Source organism: Mauremys mutica, chromosome 7, assembly GCF_020497125.1.
Source record: "Mauremys mutica isolate MM-2020 ecotype Southern chromosome 7, ASM2049712v1, whole genome shotgun sequence".
In the NCBI taxonomy this organism is placed as follows: domain Eukaryota; kingdom Metazoa; phylum Chordata; order Testudines; family Geoemydidae; genus Mauremys; species Mauremys mutica.
The window spans coordinates 35,694,186-35,713,026 of record NC_059078.1 but is presented as its reverse complement, the minus strand read 5'-3'; the positions used below and the strand labels follow the sequence as shown (position 1 = coordinate 35,713,026).

The following is an 18,841-nucleotide window of genomic DNA, read 5'->3' as shown; positions in this document are numbered from 1 at the left end:
CCCAGATTGGTCAGCAAGCTGCATTCTGCTGCTTTAATGGCTCCCTGCCCAAGAAAATCAGAATGGGTTTACAATCCCTGCTCCCATCTTTCAAGCTGTTTAAAGAAACAAGGGTTTGTGCAAAAATAAAGAAAATTTTTGCAGCAACACTTAAATGCAGGGAATCGTTCTTACGATGATGAATTCACAAATGTTTTGTTGTGGAAATGTATTTCCATTATTAATTAATAAAAGGAAAACCTGCTTGACTTATCTAGGCTAGCTATCAAAAGTAAAGGGACAATGTGTGTTTTCTCTAATACAGCTTTTGGAAAATAAATAATGGAAGGATAAAGGAAGAAAAAAAAACTTCAACTATATAAAGAACAGTAATTTAAATGCCCCCCTCAAGGGTACCTTTCTTCTGAGCCAAGAGGCTCAGATAACAGAGTTTTACATTTTATCTCAAAACGTACATGTCAAAACTTGAAAAGGACGGGACGGCTTTGGCCTCAAGGAAACTGCATCTTTGGTGAGTCTGAAAACTGTGGCTAAAATATCAGTATGTACAGCTGTCTGCTCCACTAGCTGATGTAATAAACTAAAATATCAGTGCATATGGCCATCTGCCCAACTAACTGATGTAACAAGATAACAAAAATGCCATTTTCCATGAGAGACTTTCAAGCCTGTTTTACTAAACAGTCTCAAAACAGGGTCTGCAAGAGACAACTGCTAAATCTAATATTGATGAAAGCAGCTATTTATTTTTTAAGAACATCTCAGCTTTCTGAATATTTCTAGCATTAATGTTTTGATGTTTGGGTTGACTAGAGCCAGACGGCATGTGAGCAAGTGCTGAGCTTACCTCCCCACAAAGCTCTGGTATAGTACATCACTCCTTACTTTCATTGCCTCCTGCTGTTTCAGTAATACAGCCTCTCCTGAGCAAAGACTGCCAAAATACTCAGATTGGTATATACAGCTAGATAGAGGAAGGCCAGCCCAGTGATTAGAGGACTAGCTTATTGTGACTCAGGAGACCTGGGTTCATTTCCTGCTCTGCCTCCCTGTGTGATCTTGGACAAGTCACCTGGTTTCTCTGTGCCTCAATTCCCCATTTTTAAAATGGGGCTAATATAATTTTTCTACCTCATAGGGACATTGTGAGGATAAAGACAGTCAAGATATGAGGCGTTAAGAAAGCAACAGGGCCAGATAAATACCTAAGATAAGTACCTAAGATAAGTAGACAGGTCACAGCAGAAGCTGTATGGATGTGAAATAAAAAGACAGCCCCTACCCCAAAGAGCTTACAGTCTTAAATCCTCAATCCTGCAGTTTGCTGGTTCCATGAATGGACAGAATGAATGAGTAACTGGCTCCACCACCCCAACGTGCCGGCCAGGGTATCTGATCCAGCTCCCGAGAAAATCAACAGGAGTCTTTTCCGTGGTTATAACGAACACTGGATCAGGACCCAGCAGAGTCTAGGCTAAGTACTAGGGAGGGGGAAGCAAGCTATGGCCTGAAGGATGTGGAAAGTACTCATATACTCTTCCGTATTACTTTGGTTTTGACAGTACAGGACAGACAGATGAGCCATCAGTGCCCAAAGTGGTGAAACAGAAACATGCATGATTATACCCAAGCAGAAGTCCATGCAATTTAATAATGGTAATCATATGAAAGAGCATTAGTCAGGGTGACAATTTAATCCCTTTGCTGCTGGTTCCAACTATAACTTTTGTGCCTTCTCTGAAGTGAAGGCACTTCAGAGAACTTTAGCACTACAAGCAACATGCGCCAACATTGGACAAGCTTCTTGCCCGGCTTACTAAGTACATTGGACAGCAGCTAAATTTGAACATGAGGGTAGTCACTCTCCTGTTTTGATTCCCTGTAGAAAGAGTCTGTTAAGAGCTACAGTACTTGGAAGCTGAAGATAGATAATGAGATTTCTGCACAACACAGACATGCTGAAAATTCAAGCACCGCTGTTAGTCACCTTGTAGCTGACACTGTATTCATCACTCTAGCTGGCTTTATCCCTTTCCCCTCCTTGAGAAATGAACCACCTATGATAGATGTCAGTAGCTACAGAGTATCAAACACGTCTAAAAAGAAAACATTTCTGAAGAGATTTTTTTTTAGGACAATATTTTTCTAGCTTACAAGTGCACATGCAATCCACAGGCACATTTTTGGTGAACTGTGCTACAGCTGAGAATTATCCGACGTGAGGAGATGCACATTTTAAAACTTCATTACCACCACCAAACTGGTACTCCAACACCTTGTTAAAAAGAACACTGAACTGTCCATTTATCTGTGAATTTTATACTCCGTAGAATTTAAAGGTGAAATTAACTTTACTCAGTTGGTGTCATAGGAGCGTAGGTTTTTAACGGATGGAACAGCATTAGCCTTAATTGTGTTCTGACCCTCGTGAAGATAAAGAGAAAAATATTACCTTAATGGCAACTACAATGGTCTGGTTGATTCCAAACGGCTCCTGGGAAATTATTTCAATTGTTGATGATCCTATCAAGGACCCTGAGTTCAGAAAGCCTCTCTCATCAATCTGTACAACGGGAACTTTATTGGGACCATCCAGGACACGGTAACTCAGGGAAGCTACTCTGTCCCTTGATAAAGCAAAAACAGAAAGCTTTAAAAAAAACAAAAAACAACAAAATCTACATTTACAACCAGATTTATTTAAACCAAGCGTAAACTAGTGCTATCTGATATGTGCGTTTACCATGTTTTTGCTATAAAGCCACAAAATGCTGTAATCTAATCTAAGATTCAAGTGTTCAGATCCTGATTCAAGCCTTCCTGGAAGAAGTCTTATCTATGCTTGGGCATATATTAAAATCCACTTGCTGTCCACTACCTTACAGTGTCATCATTCACTGACGTGAACTTCATTCAGAATATTAATGTATAAGGGTACAGCATGTGGCTTTCACAGACATTTTCCGTCATCAGTATTCAGTAGCAGATTAGTCTACCAGGGTCAACACTGGTATTAAAGATAAAGACAGGAACATGACTAAGTAGTTCTCATCAGTTTCCTGGAAATTGTTTGTACACAAGGTTAATTTTTGGAATAAAACACTCCATGGTATTAGCATATTAATAAGTAAAGTGAGCAAACGTATAAACTCTAATTAGCAGGCATTCTGACTCATTGGATATTTTAAAGACCCACTTACACATGTTCTATCATACATATAAACAACCTTCTCTTCTGTCTCCCCGCCCCCATGCATTTTTCCATTCAGCTGAGAATACAGCATTTTCTTCTGTGGAACCCAACACGGAAACTGTATCCTGATGGCCCTTCATGGCTGGTCAAATAGTGAAGGTGCCAGGCTTGATTACACCACGGGATAAACTGTTTCTGGTGGCATTGTGACAAATATGGCAACTTCCTGCATTCTCCTTGGAAGGCCTTAGTTTGTGTGTTATTGTGGGCTGGGATTGTATGTAACCTCTCTGGGGGAGATGTGACAGATATTGCAACCCCACAGAGCATCTTTAGGGTCCATTGTTTTAAATGAATGGTTTATGTATGATTATGTGATTCTTCATGCAGAAGGACTACCACAGCTCCTCTAGGAACTGAGGCTGTGAGTGGTGATTAAGGGGAATCGGCCTGGTTGTTACATCTCCCTCCCCAGCACCCCGAAGTATCACTTCCCAGAGAGGCTTACATATACGAGTTCAAACTCGATTCTCCTGAGGCCAACAGACAAAAGGACTTTTGGATAAACAGCCTGAGTTTAAACTGACTCAGAGCCTTCTTTCTGATTCAGTCAACAGTCAGAACTTTCTGTCCGGGGGGCTCGATACTTGCAGAAGAGTTGGAAAGACTTGATCTAGTACGGCCCCCTAAGACTGCTGGGTGAACGGTGGTAAGCTTTTAGCATGTCTGTAGGTTCTTTTATTGTTTTTATATGTCTACTCTGTAATGTTTTCACCTCAAGAATAAATGTGCTTGCTTAGAAAGAGCTGTGTGGTAATGTGTAACTGTGGTCAATTTAGTTGTTCATAGCCTTTGGCGAGAAAGCCAAGCACAGACGCTGGCCTGGTTCAGCAGTTTCGCTTGCTGGCAATATCCCTGTGTAAGGAAGGAACAGTGGAGTCTGGAAAACTCCCAGTCAGGAGGGAGAGAGATGCGGGTTTCTACCCAAAAGAGATGAAGGCTGGGGAGTCAGGAGCCTAGAGAAGATTCCTCTGGGGGACCACAAGGGGAGAATACACGTGCAGTTGCCCTGAACTGTGACAGGAATATCCCAGGATAGCGGGAATGGTCTGACCATTGTGGGAGATGTGCAATGAAAAGGAGTATGCAAATTATTCTCCATTGGTTGGGCCCTCAGCTGCTCAGAGTAACCACAAAAAGCCTTAAGAGGAGAGGCCAAGGAGCCATACGGATTATTTTAATTTATTGACCATACCAAGTGTGCTAGGCCATTTACAGAACAAGACACACGGTCTTTGCCCCTGATAATTTATAGGCTAAATGGCAGATTCTGATACTCTTACTCACTTTATGTCATGAGAAGTCTTATCATCTCCAATAGTGCTATATGTTGAGTAAGGTACTATTCAGTATGAGCAAGGATATGAGGTTTAGAAACAATACGCTAAGTGTCAGAAATAGCACCACAGCTGATAATATGAGAGTAATAGAGGGAAGTTGGGGGAAGGAAAACAAGGATTACAATTAAACTCATGGGATTGTTCCTGTATGTTAGCTCTGCTGGGGTTTTTTGGGGTGGGGTGGAGGAGATCCTTTATTGCATGGTGTTTACAGCACCAGGACTGGATTTTGATTAATGTATTCACCGTGAAGACACATGAATGAGTTCAGTGCATCGTGCCTCAGGCAGCCAAAGGATGATGCAGCCAATGGAGACATGGTCAAATTTTAAAGCTTTCCTCCCCTGGAGAAAGCAGTGGTGTAAACACCATTTGTCCTGACCCCATGGGTAAAACCCCTGTGGAAAGTAGCTGCCCCTTTCTAGCACTGGGCTTGAAATTTTCAGCCGCTAAGACAAACTATATCAAGCCTGAAATAAGTTTGAAGAACAATTCTTTGAAAAGTGACAATATAAAAATGGCACCTCCTTATTCAGCAGATCCGTTCCCTGACTTTGGCAGGAAAAATGTTTCTGCTTTTTTCAATCCCAACAGCTCTGTATAGCCAGTGTTAGCAATTGGGAGTGAAAGCAGGTTTCTTTTCGGACTCACAAGCCATCATGAGAGCTATTAACTAAGTTCCAAATGAAGGGCAAAATCCTGTCCTGCTGTCTCCACCCCCTCCACCCCCCGTTACACCTCTGTAATCCTATTGAAGACAGAGTTACAGACATGTAACCAAGACCAGAGTTACTAGTGATAATACATGAGCCAGACTTGCAGATCAAGCCTGGCTGGGACAAAAAAAATAGTCTTTTCTTAGTTGTACCCTGTACAAACTAGAGCTGGAAATCATTAAGAAATAATACATCTGGAATGACATGACATTTTTTACACTGCTACTTCTCAAAATACAATCATTTTAAGTAACCGTGACATGTAAAAAAATCTCAAGAGACAAAAATCAATATTTATTATTTTTAAGAAACAAAATGCAGATTTTACCATGGTGATGTGAAAGTTCAGTAAATAAAAACATTACCAAAAATCAGTGGATTTAAGTTGTGATCTTTAGGTAATACACTTTCTGGTCTCACAATCTAGTCCCAACCTCTCAGTCAGAAGAACATCAAGGAGCTGGTTTTCAGAAGTGCTGAGTACCCACAACTCAAGTTAAAGTCATCTACAGATTCTCAGCACCTCTTAAAACCAAGACTTAAAAGTTCTCAGACCTATACGACTGTGTAGGTATAGCTTTCTAACCAAGGAAAGACAAGTACAAGATTTGATAGAAAACAAATGTAGAGATAAAAGGCTACTAATCATCAGATAAATCCTTCAATATAAGAATGTACAGGGAGACTTTTTTTTTTAACGAAACAAACAAAGTTATTTTAAATATCAAGAATTATACTTTACAGCTACAATAAATTGCTGACACACAGGCCCACTGTAAAAAATTACCACTTACCTGTTTGTTTGAAGTTTAATAAATGAGTTAGGTGACATTAAGATCTGCTCCGCATCTACTTGTGGAGTAACTAGAAGTAGTTTATCAAATACCTGGAAAATAAAAACTAGCCTTGTTTATTTCTACGAGCAGCTAGCTACTGAAGAACATTTACTTCTATTTATTCTTCCTCTTCCAAAACAAAATTAAGAAAAGGAACACAAAAGAGGGACATATGAACAACTGTTTTGAGCTTCGTAGTGATAATGTCTTAACTATATTTTAATATACAGGATTAACAAGTTGTGCACTAGTTTAGGAATGATGTGAATAAATGTGAGACAGTCCAGATGAGAGCAACATAAGTGATAAAAGGTTTAGAAAATCTGACTTGAGAGGAAATGTTTAAAAAAAAAACCTGGGCATGTTTGGTCTTAAGAAAAGAAGACCGGGGGACCTGATAATAGTCCTCGTGTGTTACGGTCTGTTACAAAGAGGACTGTGATCAATTGTTCTCCATGTCACCAAATGTAGGACAAGAAGTAACTGGCTTATTCTGCAGTAATGGCGATTTAGGTTAGATATTAGGAAAAACTTTCTAATTATAAGGATAGTTGATTTCTGGAATAGATTTCCAAGGAAGGTTGTGGAATTCCCATCACTGGAGGTTTTGAACAAACAACTGTCAGGGATGGTCTAGCTTTACTTGGTCCTGCCTAGCATGGGAGGCTGGACTAAATCATCTCTCAAGGTTTCTTCCAGTCCTACATTTCTAGGATTTCTATGATTCTATGTATGGCATACTGAAAAGATGTACAGTTGAAGAAAAAAATGTTATCAAGGCAAACAGAACAAATTGCAATGAAAATAAAAATCACCTTTTTAATCTGTTTAATACATAAGCTCTCTGTTTCCCTTTGAAGTGGGAGATTTTTATTTATGTAGATGAGGAGAAATAGTATGGCTTCTCAATTTATTGTGGATGGATTAGATCTCTGCAGAGAGCATTGTCTGCCTCTGTGTTTCCCCACCTTTGTGTTTTAGATTGAATTCATTAGAAGGAATTTGCAATAAGGTGTTAAAAGTCTTTTGAAAAATTAAAATTTAAAGCAGTTTTTAAATATTTCTATTATATGAAGTACTGGAAAAATCAAAGAAATACAAGATTAAATATCACATATGGAGGTTCTGACCTATGCTACATAGTATATTTTGTCCCCATTATTCTTGTAAAAAAATGCACTTCTATAAGCATATATGTTGTATTTCCCAATTGTTTCTCAGTACAAGGATATGATGTCATGCTAGAGAGTCTGTAGATGTGGAGCAATTCATTTGTAAGTTTATTGTATACACATATGCACATGTGTATTATACATAAGGCTATGTTTTAGTCATGGGCCTTTTTAGTAAAAGTCATGGATAGGTCACAGGCCGTAAACAAAAATTCACAGGTCTGTGACCTGTCCGTGACTTTTACTAAAAATGCCCACTGTGACTAAAACTTGGGTAGGGGGCTGGACTGCTGGGGGGAGGGGTAGAGGTGACCTGAGACCCCTGCTGGTACTGGGGGAAGTCTCTGCTGCCTTTTTAATGGTCTTTTCATGTGATTTAGTAGCTGGAACAAGGAGAAGGAGCCAGCACCAAGTCACCAGCCAGCTCTCTGGAGACTACCAGCAAATCCTAGGGGGTCCACGGATCACAGTGTGTGAAAACTGATGGTTTTATGCAAGGGACAGTGAGCCTCAAACCATCATAGGACAAAAAGGTGAATGTATTTACAGAACAGAGTAGGATATGTATCCTAATCAGTAGTACTTGCAGCCACATGACCCTGAGCACCTCCGGAGAGTCCCCAGCTCTCATTAAAAATGATGGAAGCTGGGGGTGCTCAGCATTTCTGAGGAAGTGGAAGGCACTTCACAGGGTTGGGTCTTCCTGCTTGATTAAGGTTAGCAACCTTTAACCCTTACACAGGCAAGGGGAAAAAAAGAATCACTAAAGAGGGAAGTTGCCAATATGCTCGTTTTTGAATGATACTTTGTAGTGTTCATTATACCCAGTTTGTGGTGTTAAAAAATAAAAATTTAAACCACTGTACAGAATAGTCATTCATTCTAAAGAGAGGAACGATTTTTTATTTTTCCATTCAACTGGTTTGCAATTTAAAGACCTTGAAATGCACCATTTGAATTTCAGGGTGCTACTAACAATGAATATCAAGAATCCAGCTAAGAAACGACAATTGACTCATGAAGCTTCCAACTCTATTATCAACAACATCACTTCAATAATAAGTCTGACACTGCACTAGACTCAAGACCTCAAATGACCTTTTAAAAAAAAAAAAAGGCCAGTATTAAAATATTAATAGCTTTCTACACCCATCTCTGAGATCTTTAATTTGATTATGGTGAGACCCGTGGAAACTTAACCCTTAACTAACTATTTATGACAGTGACATATTAACCACTAAACCCACAGGCAAACAATGCTAGCCCACCATCCACAATATATGCCAAGATTTAAGAATGATAAGCATAGTAACTGGTAGATAAAGAAGATTGTGTTAAATCTTGCACCACCTTATGCTTTAATATGATGTTAAACATACTTCTGTAATAAGGGCAGAATCCTGCAATCACTTATGCATGTGAATAACTTTAATCATGTGGCTTTAATGGGCCTACTTAAAAGGTAATGTTACTCACGTGCATATTTGCAAAAACAGGGTTGAAATGTTTTCCTGCTATAAACTGGAAAAAAAAATATTCACAAATTGTTGCTGTTCGTAACTTATCTGTAACAATACACTCTGCACATTTGAAGTATTGTCACTTAGGACCAAAGGTGAAAATGCAAAGGCTGTAATTTTAAAGAAACTTCTAAAATATGATTTTTAATAATAGGCAACTGCAGTGTTTACATTTTAGAACTTGGGAAGATTCAGTCTCTCTTGTCAAACGCCAGGCACGACTGGCTTTTCAACATAACAGCTTGTGGGGGTGTGTGTGTGTGTAAATGCTGGGTGTCTCATTTCTTGAATAATGTTCATTTACTAAATGGTACACTTTTCTAACATTTCTTCACTGGATTCTCCCCACATTTATTCCTGACTCACAGCAACAATGACCTTACTCACTGTTTCAAAAGATAACACTGAAATTTCCATCACGTTATTTTTAATATGTATTGCTCAGATCATTCCCACCTGTGGTAAAATCCAGGGGGTGGAGATGCTCTCCCCACATTGGCCCACTGAGAGCTGGATTTTGTCCCCCAAATGCCACCTTTGTGGACCCCAGGGTGGTGGAGGTGAAATTCTTTCTCTGAGTGGATCTAGTAGGTATGATATGGATCTAGGTTACTATCAAGAAAACCCTTCTAAATCTGTGCTACTGAGATCGGACCACTGGTAAAATGGCACTGAAGACCTGAAGAAACCATTATATGGCTTGCAGTGATTGTGCATCACCACTACACAAAATTAATCTATACTGTATCTTAATGGGGCCACTGATATGTAGCCTGAAAGAGCCACTTCCATAGCATGTTAAAGGCTACTTTTCCTTAATACCATAGCCAACTTCCAGTACTGCCCCACCTAAAAAGAAAATTCAACAAAACAACATTCAGACACCATCAGGGAAGGAATGCTCAACACTTAACCCCAAATTAACAGATGGGTAACTTCTCTCTTAGTAGTGGGAGATGCCACCTATGCACCAATATCTAGAGTGGGGGCTTAGACTGGAACTGCATCTTTACATCTGCATTCCTTGCTCTAAAGTATTTAATTCAGACCTATAATATTAATACTGTAGTTTCTTGTTTAAAACGAGACAAGCTGACCAGAACATTTTACCTGAATTTGGATTTCATCTGACAGCTCTCCTGCCAGACTGTGAAACTGTTCAGCAGTAGGATCCAGGGCTTTCACAATGACCTTCAGCCCTGTTCTTCCCTTCGCTCTGCCATAAACATCCATAGCAAAATTATATTTTGCTGGAAGCTGAAGAGAAGCCTGAAATAGGAAATACTCATTAACTGGAATTAACAAGAAAGGAATTCCATCTTTGTGCCTGATGTGAGTACCCTCCTTTTGAGCAAATGGAGGCAGCGGATCTCAATTCCCATCCTGGGGAAGTTTAAGCATCACAAAAAAATGGGGTGCACGCATGCACGCACCCACACCTCTAACCATTTCTGGGCGTACAGTAGAATTTACCTCATTGTGTCTTGTCTTGATGTCCAGGATATCTCTCTTGGTGACAGACCAGTGAAACGTTAACCCTGGCAATGCATTGCCAAACGAAAAAGGGGTCTGATTACTGGTGATGCCCATCACATAAACTGGCATCTGAAAGCAGACAAACGGAGCTTTGATTGAAAAAGGTGCAACTTTGGGGCAGAAATTAGTTATACAAGTAAGGAAGGAACATAGTAACTCAACACAAAATGCCCAAGCCAACTGAAGAGCTTTATTACTCAAGAAATAATACTTTTTAAAATATTGGGTTACCAAGGACACCTTCAAAGTGATATCATGTATAGAACTCTCACAATGGCATATCCTTTTGTATCAAAAAACTTTAAACCACTCCCTTTTGTAAGAGGCCCTACCACAACTAAGTGCTGATTCATTTAATCAGAACCCTCTGCAGCTGGTCACATGGAGGAGTCACTCATCCTATGTGGCCCCCTTAACAACCGAAAGATCGTACACATTCTTACATTCTCTACAGTTTTGACTAGGCATTCTCTCTTCTGTGCTGGTTGGCTGTTTGTGCCAACCCGTTCCTCCCCCCCAGCCCCCAGTTTGTGACAACATGATATACCCATAATAAATATCCAAAAGGTGCAAATACCAAGCAAGGAGAATAATTATTTACCTTGTACAAGTACGTAACTAGGCTTAATGGGATGAAATTAGGAAATGATTTAGACTAAATATCTGAAACAGCTTCCTAACAGTGACATAACTAAGACTGAAATAGTCTCTCAAAGCAATTGGTTGAGGTCCCATATTTTGAAATATTAGAGCCAGACTGGACATACTACATATTTTCCTGAAAGGAGGACAGACCAGACAACCCATCTCCAAATGAAAAGATTCCCTGGTGGTCATGCCAACATGGCAGTTTGCTAATTTTTGGTTCTACATTGAGTTCTGGCTCTAGCAAGTCCAAAGCAAGAACAGAAATAGAATTCCTTTTCTTCTTGTTTGCACCCTATTTGCGTAATCCTCTCTTGAAAGAGGTCAGAGTCTCCTTGTGGTTGGAGAAACACTGTCTTAAAGGAGCAGCCAGCATTAAAGATGAAGAAGCATGAGTGTAGGACAGGGGTGGGCAAACTTTTTGGCCCGAGAGCCACAATTTCCATACCCAGTTGTATGTCGGGCCATGAATGCTCATGAAATTGGGGGCTGGGGTGCAGGAGGGCTGGAGGTTCGTCTGAGTGTGCAGGCTCTGGGGTGGGGCTGAGGAGTTGGGGGTGCAGGAGGGTGCTCTGGGCTGGGATCGAGGGGTTTGGAGGGCGCGAGGGGGATCAGGGCTGGGGCAGGGGGTTGGGGCATGGGAGGGGGTCAAGGAGGCAGGCTCTGGGCAGCGCTTACCTCAAGCAGCTCCCAGAAACAGTGGCATGTCCATCCTCCGGCTCCTACGTGGAGGTGCAGCCAGACGGCACTGCGCGCTGCCCTGTCTGCAGGCAGGGGCAGCGCGTGGAGCCCCCAGCGTGCCCCGTACGCATAGGAACTGGAGGGGGGACATGCCGCAGATTCCGGGAGCCATGCAGAGTGGGGCAAGACCTCGACCCCACTCCCCGGCTGGAGCGCCGGAGTGGGGCAAGCCCTGGACCCTGCTTCCTGGTGGGTGCTCTAGGGCCAAATTAAAACATCTGGAGGGCCAGATGTGGCCCCCAAGCCGTAGTTTGCCCACCACTGGTGTAAGAGCATATGCTTTATTGTGGCACAAATAGTGTCTGATTAGGTTAAATAGGAAGATGCCCGGAATAACACCAAGAAGTGAATGAGGGTTTGCATCACCATTTAATTAATTTAAAAAATCACGAGTTAATGTTTTATTCCACAAGATCAAGCTTAGAACTTTGGTTGATGTGAAAATGCTTTCCAACTAAACTATTAACTTTTTCTTTGTAATGCTCATTAGCACATTTCCTTTGAAAATTAAATATCAAAATAAAACAAAAAAAGAGTGGGAGAGAAAGAACTCTAAGGGTAATTCAGCTAACCTGTGTACCGGTTTTCAGTCGTGTAATGGGTGCACGGATTCTAACAGCCACAAGCCGTACTACTTCGACTTCCACTTTATCCTAAAAGGAAAAAAAGCTCTGTAAGAGGCAGACCATTTCATTTAATGACCTCGGTGAACTAGATTTTTAGTATCAGCTAGATGACAAGTTTCCAAACTACACATATCAAAGCAAGGACTTCAGATTTGCCCTTGATTACTGTAGACTACACTGAGGTTCACACAGCAGAGCCTTCTGTCTGCACAAAGCTCAGTGCAGGATCAGGGCCTTTGTAATGAACCGCTGCCTGGATCCACCCCCAGTTGCCTCAAAATTGCCAGGCTGGGGTTGGAGCAGCCTAAGGTACAAATGGGAGACAGTGGGCACTGACGGGCACAGCCAGGATCTTTGTCCGGGGAACTGATCTTGTTACCCGAAAGACTGGAACCGCTGACTTCAAGCAGAGATAACAAGCTTTAAAACACCTGGTTTTATGATAAAAGAACAGGAGTACTTGTGGCACCTTAGAGACTAACAAATTTATTTGAGCATAAGCTTTCGTGGGCTAGTTGTTAGTCTCTAAGGTGCCACAAGTACTCCTGTTCTTTTTGCGAATACAGACTAACAAGGCTGCTACTCTGAAACCTGGTTTTATGATGCAGTTGGTGACAAAGGGAAACAATGATTACGCTTCTCCCCATAACAAGTGGGTCTCACTGGCATGTGTCTCGTCAAAACCACTCGCACCAAGTGTTGAAGTTTAAAAGAATACAATTTTTTTTTAAAGATAGAGTGACAGAAATGTCTCTTTGCAATAAGAAATCAAAATGATTGATTTTGTAGATTTTTCTGTTTGTGTGATCCTGATTAAAATGGAAGTGTGAAAACAAACCAACTGCTCCCCCCTCCCTCCTGCCACACACTGTAATGAACTGCAATGACTTGTTTGTTTTCTTTTATTCTCCCCATAAAAAAATCAACAAACAAATTTGCAGAAAAAAATTGAAGGGAAAAAAAATCCTTGCAGTTTAACTGAAATCCTCTGACACAACAGATGAAACCGCAGACTTGACATAAATCAATACACTATAAATCCAATGTCAAATCAAAGTCAACTCAGTACAGAATGCTTGTCCATAAAAGGACACATCAAAATCCAGCTGAGTAAAGCCCTAACAACATGAGAGGATTTACGTTCTCAGACTGAAAAAAACACTATGGCAGAAGGGGAAAAACAAAGTCACAAATACATATTAGTTGTTGCTTAATTTAAAAGGCACCCTGATGAGGATGGAGTGGTGTTTTAAATGGATGTGGTCTGGAGATTGCTGTTTAATTTCAGCTTAGATAAAATATGGAATGTGTTTACTTATCTACTGTACTGAAGTCTAATCTGTAGAGGATGTGTCTATTGCAGAAGACGAATATAAACATTGACAATCAAACTGAATTATGCCAATTTGACAGCAAGATAGATTGTAAACTACCACGTAAGAGCCCATGTCTTCCAACATATCTGTGATGTGCATAGCACCCTAACAGCACTACTTAAAAAATAAATAGTCTTTGCTCAAGACTACAGAGTTGATGACTAGCAGGACTAGAAGGAGAAGATGGGGTCTCCAGGAGGAAGAGAAGTGAGTGATTCCAGATGGGGAGAGTAACAGTGCAAGACAGAAAGGGAGCCAGAAAATCACAAAATGGAAAAATAGGAGGAAGAGAACTAGGGGGAGAAGGGTGGACTGGAGAACAAGAGAGAGAATAGGAAAGAATGAGAATGAGAGGGAGATAGATGTGAAACTTGGTGATTTCTCTTCTCTGCATCTCCTGTCATTTCCAGAGTTTTATCACTGAAGTGCAGTTGTGAGGACAGGACCAGACCTGGTGGTCACAAGGTAGGAGATTTGGCTGCCTAGTTCAATCTGCTGCCTTGCAGAAGCCACAGGCAGACATTGCTGTCCCTGAGTTACAGACACAGCAAATACTTTAACAAAATTCTGATCTGTCTCCGTTGCTTGCCTCACCTGGGAATCTCCGTGTGCCCCCCAAGAAGGCCAAAGGGCTCCACTGTGCAGTAGTTGTCCAAACCCTACCTCAGGCAAACTCAAAGACAAAGAGCTATGAGCCTCATGTGCAACACCCTAGAGAACGTTGCACTTTTTTTGCTTTAGAAGCAGGCCTCTACCTGTCTGCCTGCACCTGCCTCCAGGCTTAGCGACTGCCCTCACTACTGGCACCAACAGGAGCAGTTCCTGGGTTTCATGGCCTGTATCTGGCAGCATGGCACAGACTACAGCAGAGGACTAACTCTGGCCTTGCTTCACTCCCCACAAACTTAGCAGCTGCTTGAGATACTCCAGAAGGTGACCTGTTATCTAAGGAAGCCATGGACCTCAAGGGAAAAAAACAGAAAGCCAACCAAAAAAACCCCCACCCTTCTAGGCAACCATGAGGTAACTTCTAGGTATGAGCAGTCTCAACCTTTGTTACTGTGGCAGGGCTGGCCTGGACGGATTCTTTCGGCAGTTTTACCAGTCAAGCCTATAGATGTCAAATGTAATGAGATCGTCCTGGGTTTTGTGCAGAACTGAACTTTCAGGTGGTGAGATGCACAATTTAAGGATCCATTGAAGATATTTCTCACGTTCCAAAGCGAATGCACTAAATCACAATCTGGGGCATCTGAAATTGCTATTTTTATCCCTGTGGAGCTAGTGAAGTTATTGTGACAAGATTTTATTTTTGATTTTGGACACAGTCCGTGTACTAACCCAAGATCAACATTAACTGGTTCTGTGACACATAAGATGATGAAGTGTTACCTGCGACACCACCACAATTTGCCCAGTCTCTGCATCCACAGCTTGAACCACTCCAGTTACTGTCCCATTTCCAACTGCCTCTCCTCTTACAAGGCCAGTGCTGTTCACTGATGCAATCCTCTCGTCACTGATGGAGAAAATTATGTTGGACTGAGGTTGAGGGCCTCCTTCTGAAGTAATCTGTAGTTACACAGAGACCAGTGCTCAATAACAGATTGCATCCATCACAGCTCTGCTCTAGTTAATATTTGCACAGGGCCAGGGTGCACAATAGAGGGGGTGACTACTCACAGCTTCCTTTCTTTGCACAGACTGCACAAGGACAAATGGGTGGGCATCTGTACTCCCCCAGCAGCACCCAGACCCCCATCTACCCCACACACCAGCACATGGAGCAGGACCAGTGCATGGGGAGCTGGAAATGGGGACAAGAAGCTACACGCATAAAGGCTTGTTGCAGCACACATGCTGCATCCCCATGCCAGGGAATTTAAGGAGCAATTCTGCCTCCCTGTATTCCTCGCAGGTGGTGTGACTCTGCTCTGCGCCTTGCTCTGTGTACTTAGCCCACAGCTGTCAGTTTTATGTTGGTGACAGGTTTACTGAACACTACAACTCATCCTGGGAGAGCTGGCTTTTCATTCGAGTGAGATAAATATCAAAATATTGTTCTGACTACATGCTAAAACAGAAAGGTGGTCAAGCATGAAGATATTCAACTGGCCTCTGTGCTGGAGAGGAGTTCTGGTCTGAATGTAGCTCTGATACCAAGCTAAATATCAACATCCACAAATAAATAAATAAAGATAGATAGTATCATGGAAGCAAAGCAGTTAGCACTTCTCTAATAATGTACTCCAATGACTTCTCAAACAGGAATTACAGTGGAACAAATGTAAAAATACCTCACCTGAATCACTGCTCCTATGATCAGGGTAACTTTTCTCGGCAATAGCCTAAATGGAGGAAAGACCTAGAAATGAAAGCACAAACGTGTGTGTTCTCACCACTCTCTGATTCCGATGAATTATGCCTCCGAACAGCATATACAGGTTTGTGCGGCAACTTGGTTAGCCTGAGCAAACTAAGCCTCTAGAAAGCACTGTTAACCCAGGCCTGTAGCTATGTTTGCGGAGAAGTACTACTACACTTCTCGAATGCTGTAGGGGATTAGTGTTTAGACACATTTTATTTAGAAATAAAAATAAATTTTTTCAGGTATTTTACAGGGAAAAAAATGGAGACTGTGCCTTATATAAATGGAAGGGGGGGCGGGAGGGGGAGGTAGCTCCCTTTTATGGACACCCAGCCAGCCAGTTCGCTATAAATCCCTTTTGGTAGTTGTTCTCTACTTGCTTTACCTGTAAAGGGTTAAAAAGTATCCCTACATAGGTAAAAAGAAGGGAGTGAGTGGCTGATCAAAAGAGCCAATGGGAAGGCTAGAACTTTTTAAAATTGGGGGAAAAAAACCTTTCCCTTTATATCTGTGTTATTCTCCCAGAGAGCAGAGACAGGGCTGGAACTATGCTGTAAAAAGCTTTGGTCCAGGTATGAAAAATCACCAGATCATACCTAGAAACTACTCATTTGGAACCCCAGATACGTAAGTAGATCAGGAAATGTCTAGGAAGAAGCAATTAGGTTTATCTCTTTTATTTCTTTATGGTTTGTGGACTCCTCTGTGCTAATGCCAGGTGCTTTTGTTTTGCTTGTAACCGTTAAGCTGGACCTCAAGAGAGCTATCTTGATGCTTAATCCTTGTAATTGTTTTTTTAAAAATCTAGCAAAAAGCCTAAGTACCAAATGTATTTTCTTTATGTTTTTAATAAAATTTACCTTTTTTAAAGACCAGGATTGAATTTTTGTCCCTTTAGAGGTTTGTGCATATGTTGTTTAATTAGCTAGTGGCAACAGCTGATTTCCTTTGTTTTCTTTCTCAGCTCTTCCCCGGGGGGGGAGGGGGTGTGTGAAAGGGATTGAGGGTTGAAGGAATTCCCAAGTGCGCCTTCCTGGGTTTCCAAAGCGGTTTTTTGCACTTGGGTGGTAGCAGCATCTATCCATCCAAGGTCAGAGAGAAGCTGTAACACTGGAGTGGCCAGTATTAATTTTTAGAATCCTTGCGGGCCCCACCTTCTGCACTCGACGTGCCAGGGTGGGGAATCAGGCTTGACAGTGCCAAATTACTATTTTCATACCACTCCGGCCCCACCATAACGAGCATTTCAGATAACATACAATTAGAAATGAAGTTATTTACTTCAATCTGTTGGGGAGCAGAATTGATTTCTTGTCCATTTTTATCAGCGACTGTTGCTGTAAGGCTGGTTTGACCTATGACCGTGCCGTGAACTAGAAAAGCAGCAGTATGGTCATCAAGAGCTTCATCGAGAGGACTGGAGCAAAAGAAAAATACATTAAATTAGGGAGGTCATTGAATGAATTACATTAAAAAAGGGTGACTTAGTGCACAAGGGGTTCATTTATCATCTCAACGAGTTTTAGGTGACAACGTCCTATGCAGAATAATATGTAGGGATCTCAGTTCATTATGGAGCAGCAGGAATATTGGCTTCTTAACTGCCTGAAGCTGGCGTACCTTTACATCCAGGGTGAAGCACTGATAGCACAGCACACGTAAGGATACATCACTGATGCCTGAACCCTAACTATCAGAGTACAGAAGGCTTCTGTTTCCACTGATACTAGTTCTTAAACCTTCATCTATTTCCAAGTTAGAAAATATAAAGGGCTTCTAGATGATATGATGATACAGTTCTGTCATTTCTAGAGACTCAGTAACAAACACAATACAATGAGTTGGATACTCTCATACTGATCTCCAGACAGGCATTTATTCACTTCACATTGTTTACACATTCTCTGCTCTTGCGATGCTCAGAATGGAATGAAGTGCTACAGCGCACGACTAAGGCCCTGAATCTGAAAAGTGAATGGGAATTAAATAAATGCTCATGCACTCAGCTGAACTTGGACCTTAAGCGTAGCCAGGCCCCACAGAGAGAGACTTCTTTCGAGACAAATTTAAAAAAAAACTACGTATACTTTTCTGCCTGCAATTGATTGGGAGTAATAACATGGAGGCTGCATGGAAGCCTTTTTAAAAACATCACCCTTCAAATTCATTCAAATAGTAAGAAAATACTTCTACAATATTACTTTTGCTTCTTCTCCCTATTAGGGAATTGCTTAGAAATTAATGGAAAAAACACCATGAATCAACTTACACCAGTGACACAATCTGCGATGCTGCCCTCAGTTTTAAATCCATGACGGTGAAATATTTAGCAAGAAAAGGTTTCCTCGAGTCATCCAATACTCTAACATAAGCTTTAACGGTTTTCCCAATCTCCACCTGCAATACATATTCACAATCATTGACTTTTTCCTTGAAAAGGTATATTCAATCATCACTCTTATTTATTGGCATAAATGTCTTTATACTGTAATGTGTAATAAACTTTTAATACTCTAATAAAAATTTAAGACTGGATCCTGAGGTTCTAGTGTTAAGCAGCCCTCACTGCCAGGCATCATTAGTGTCAAGCAAAATGAATGAATTCAGGTGTTTGAATTATGCCCATGCCAGTTGAAACATCCAGAAATATCAACACTTAATTTTGTATAAGATAATGCTTTTTATCTGACATGGAAAATTACCTTGAAAGAA

General features: G+C 41.2%; 1 protein-coding gene across 1 annotated transcript in view; it reads right to left on the bottom strand.

The window, feature by feature from the left end:
- NUP210 (nucleoporin 210) overlaps positions 1-18,841 on the bottom strand; it is a 116,310-nt gene that overhangs the window by 21,543 nt on the left and 75,926 nt on the right. The window contains exons 22-30 of the mRNA XM_045025291.1: positions 18,399-18,526; positions 17,411-17,546; positions 16,064-16,126; positions 15,154-15,333; positions 12,332-12,412; positions 10,311-10,442; positions 9,948-10,106; positions 6,104-6,195; positions 2,453-2,627 (exon numbers count right to left, since the gene is read on the bottom strand). Of these exons, the coding sequence (XP_044881226.1) occupies positions 2,453-2,627; positions 6,104-6,195; positions 9,948-10,106; positions 10,311-10,442; positions 12,332-12,412; positions 15,154-15,333; positions 16,064-16,126; positions 17,411-17,546; positions 18,399-18,526 (1,146 nt within the window). The remainder of the gene's footprint in view (positions 1-2,452; positions 2,628-6,103; positions 6,196-9,947; positions 10,107-10,310; positions 10,443-12,331; positions 12,413-15,153; positions 15,334-16,063; positions 16,127-17,410; positions 17,547-18,398; positions 18,527-18,841) is intronic.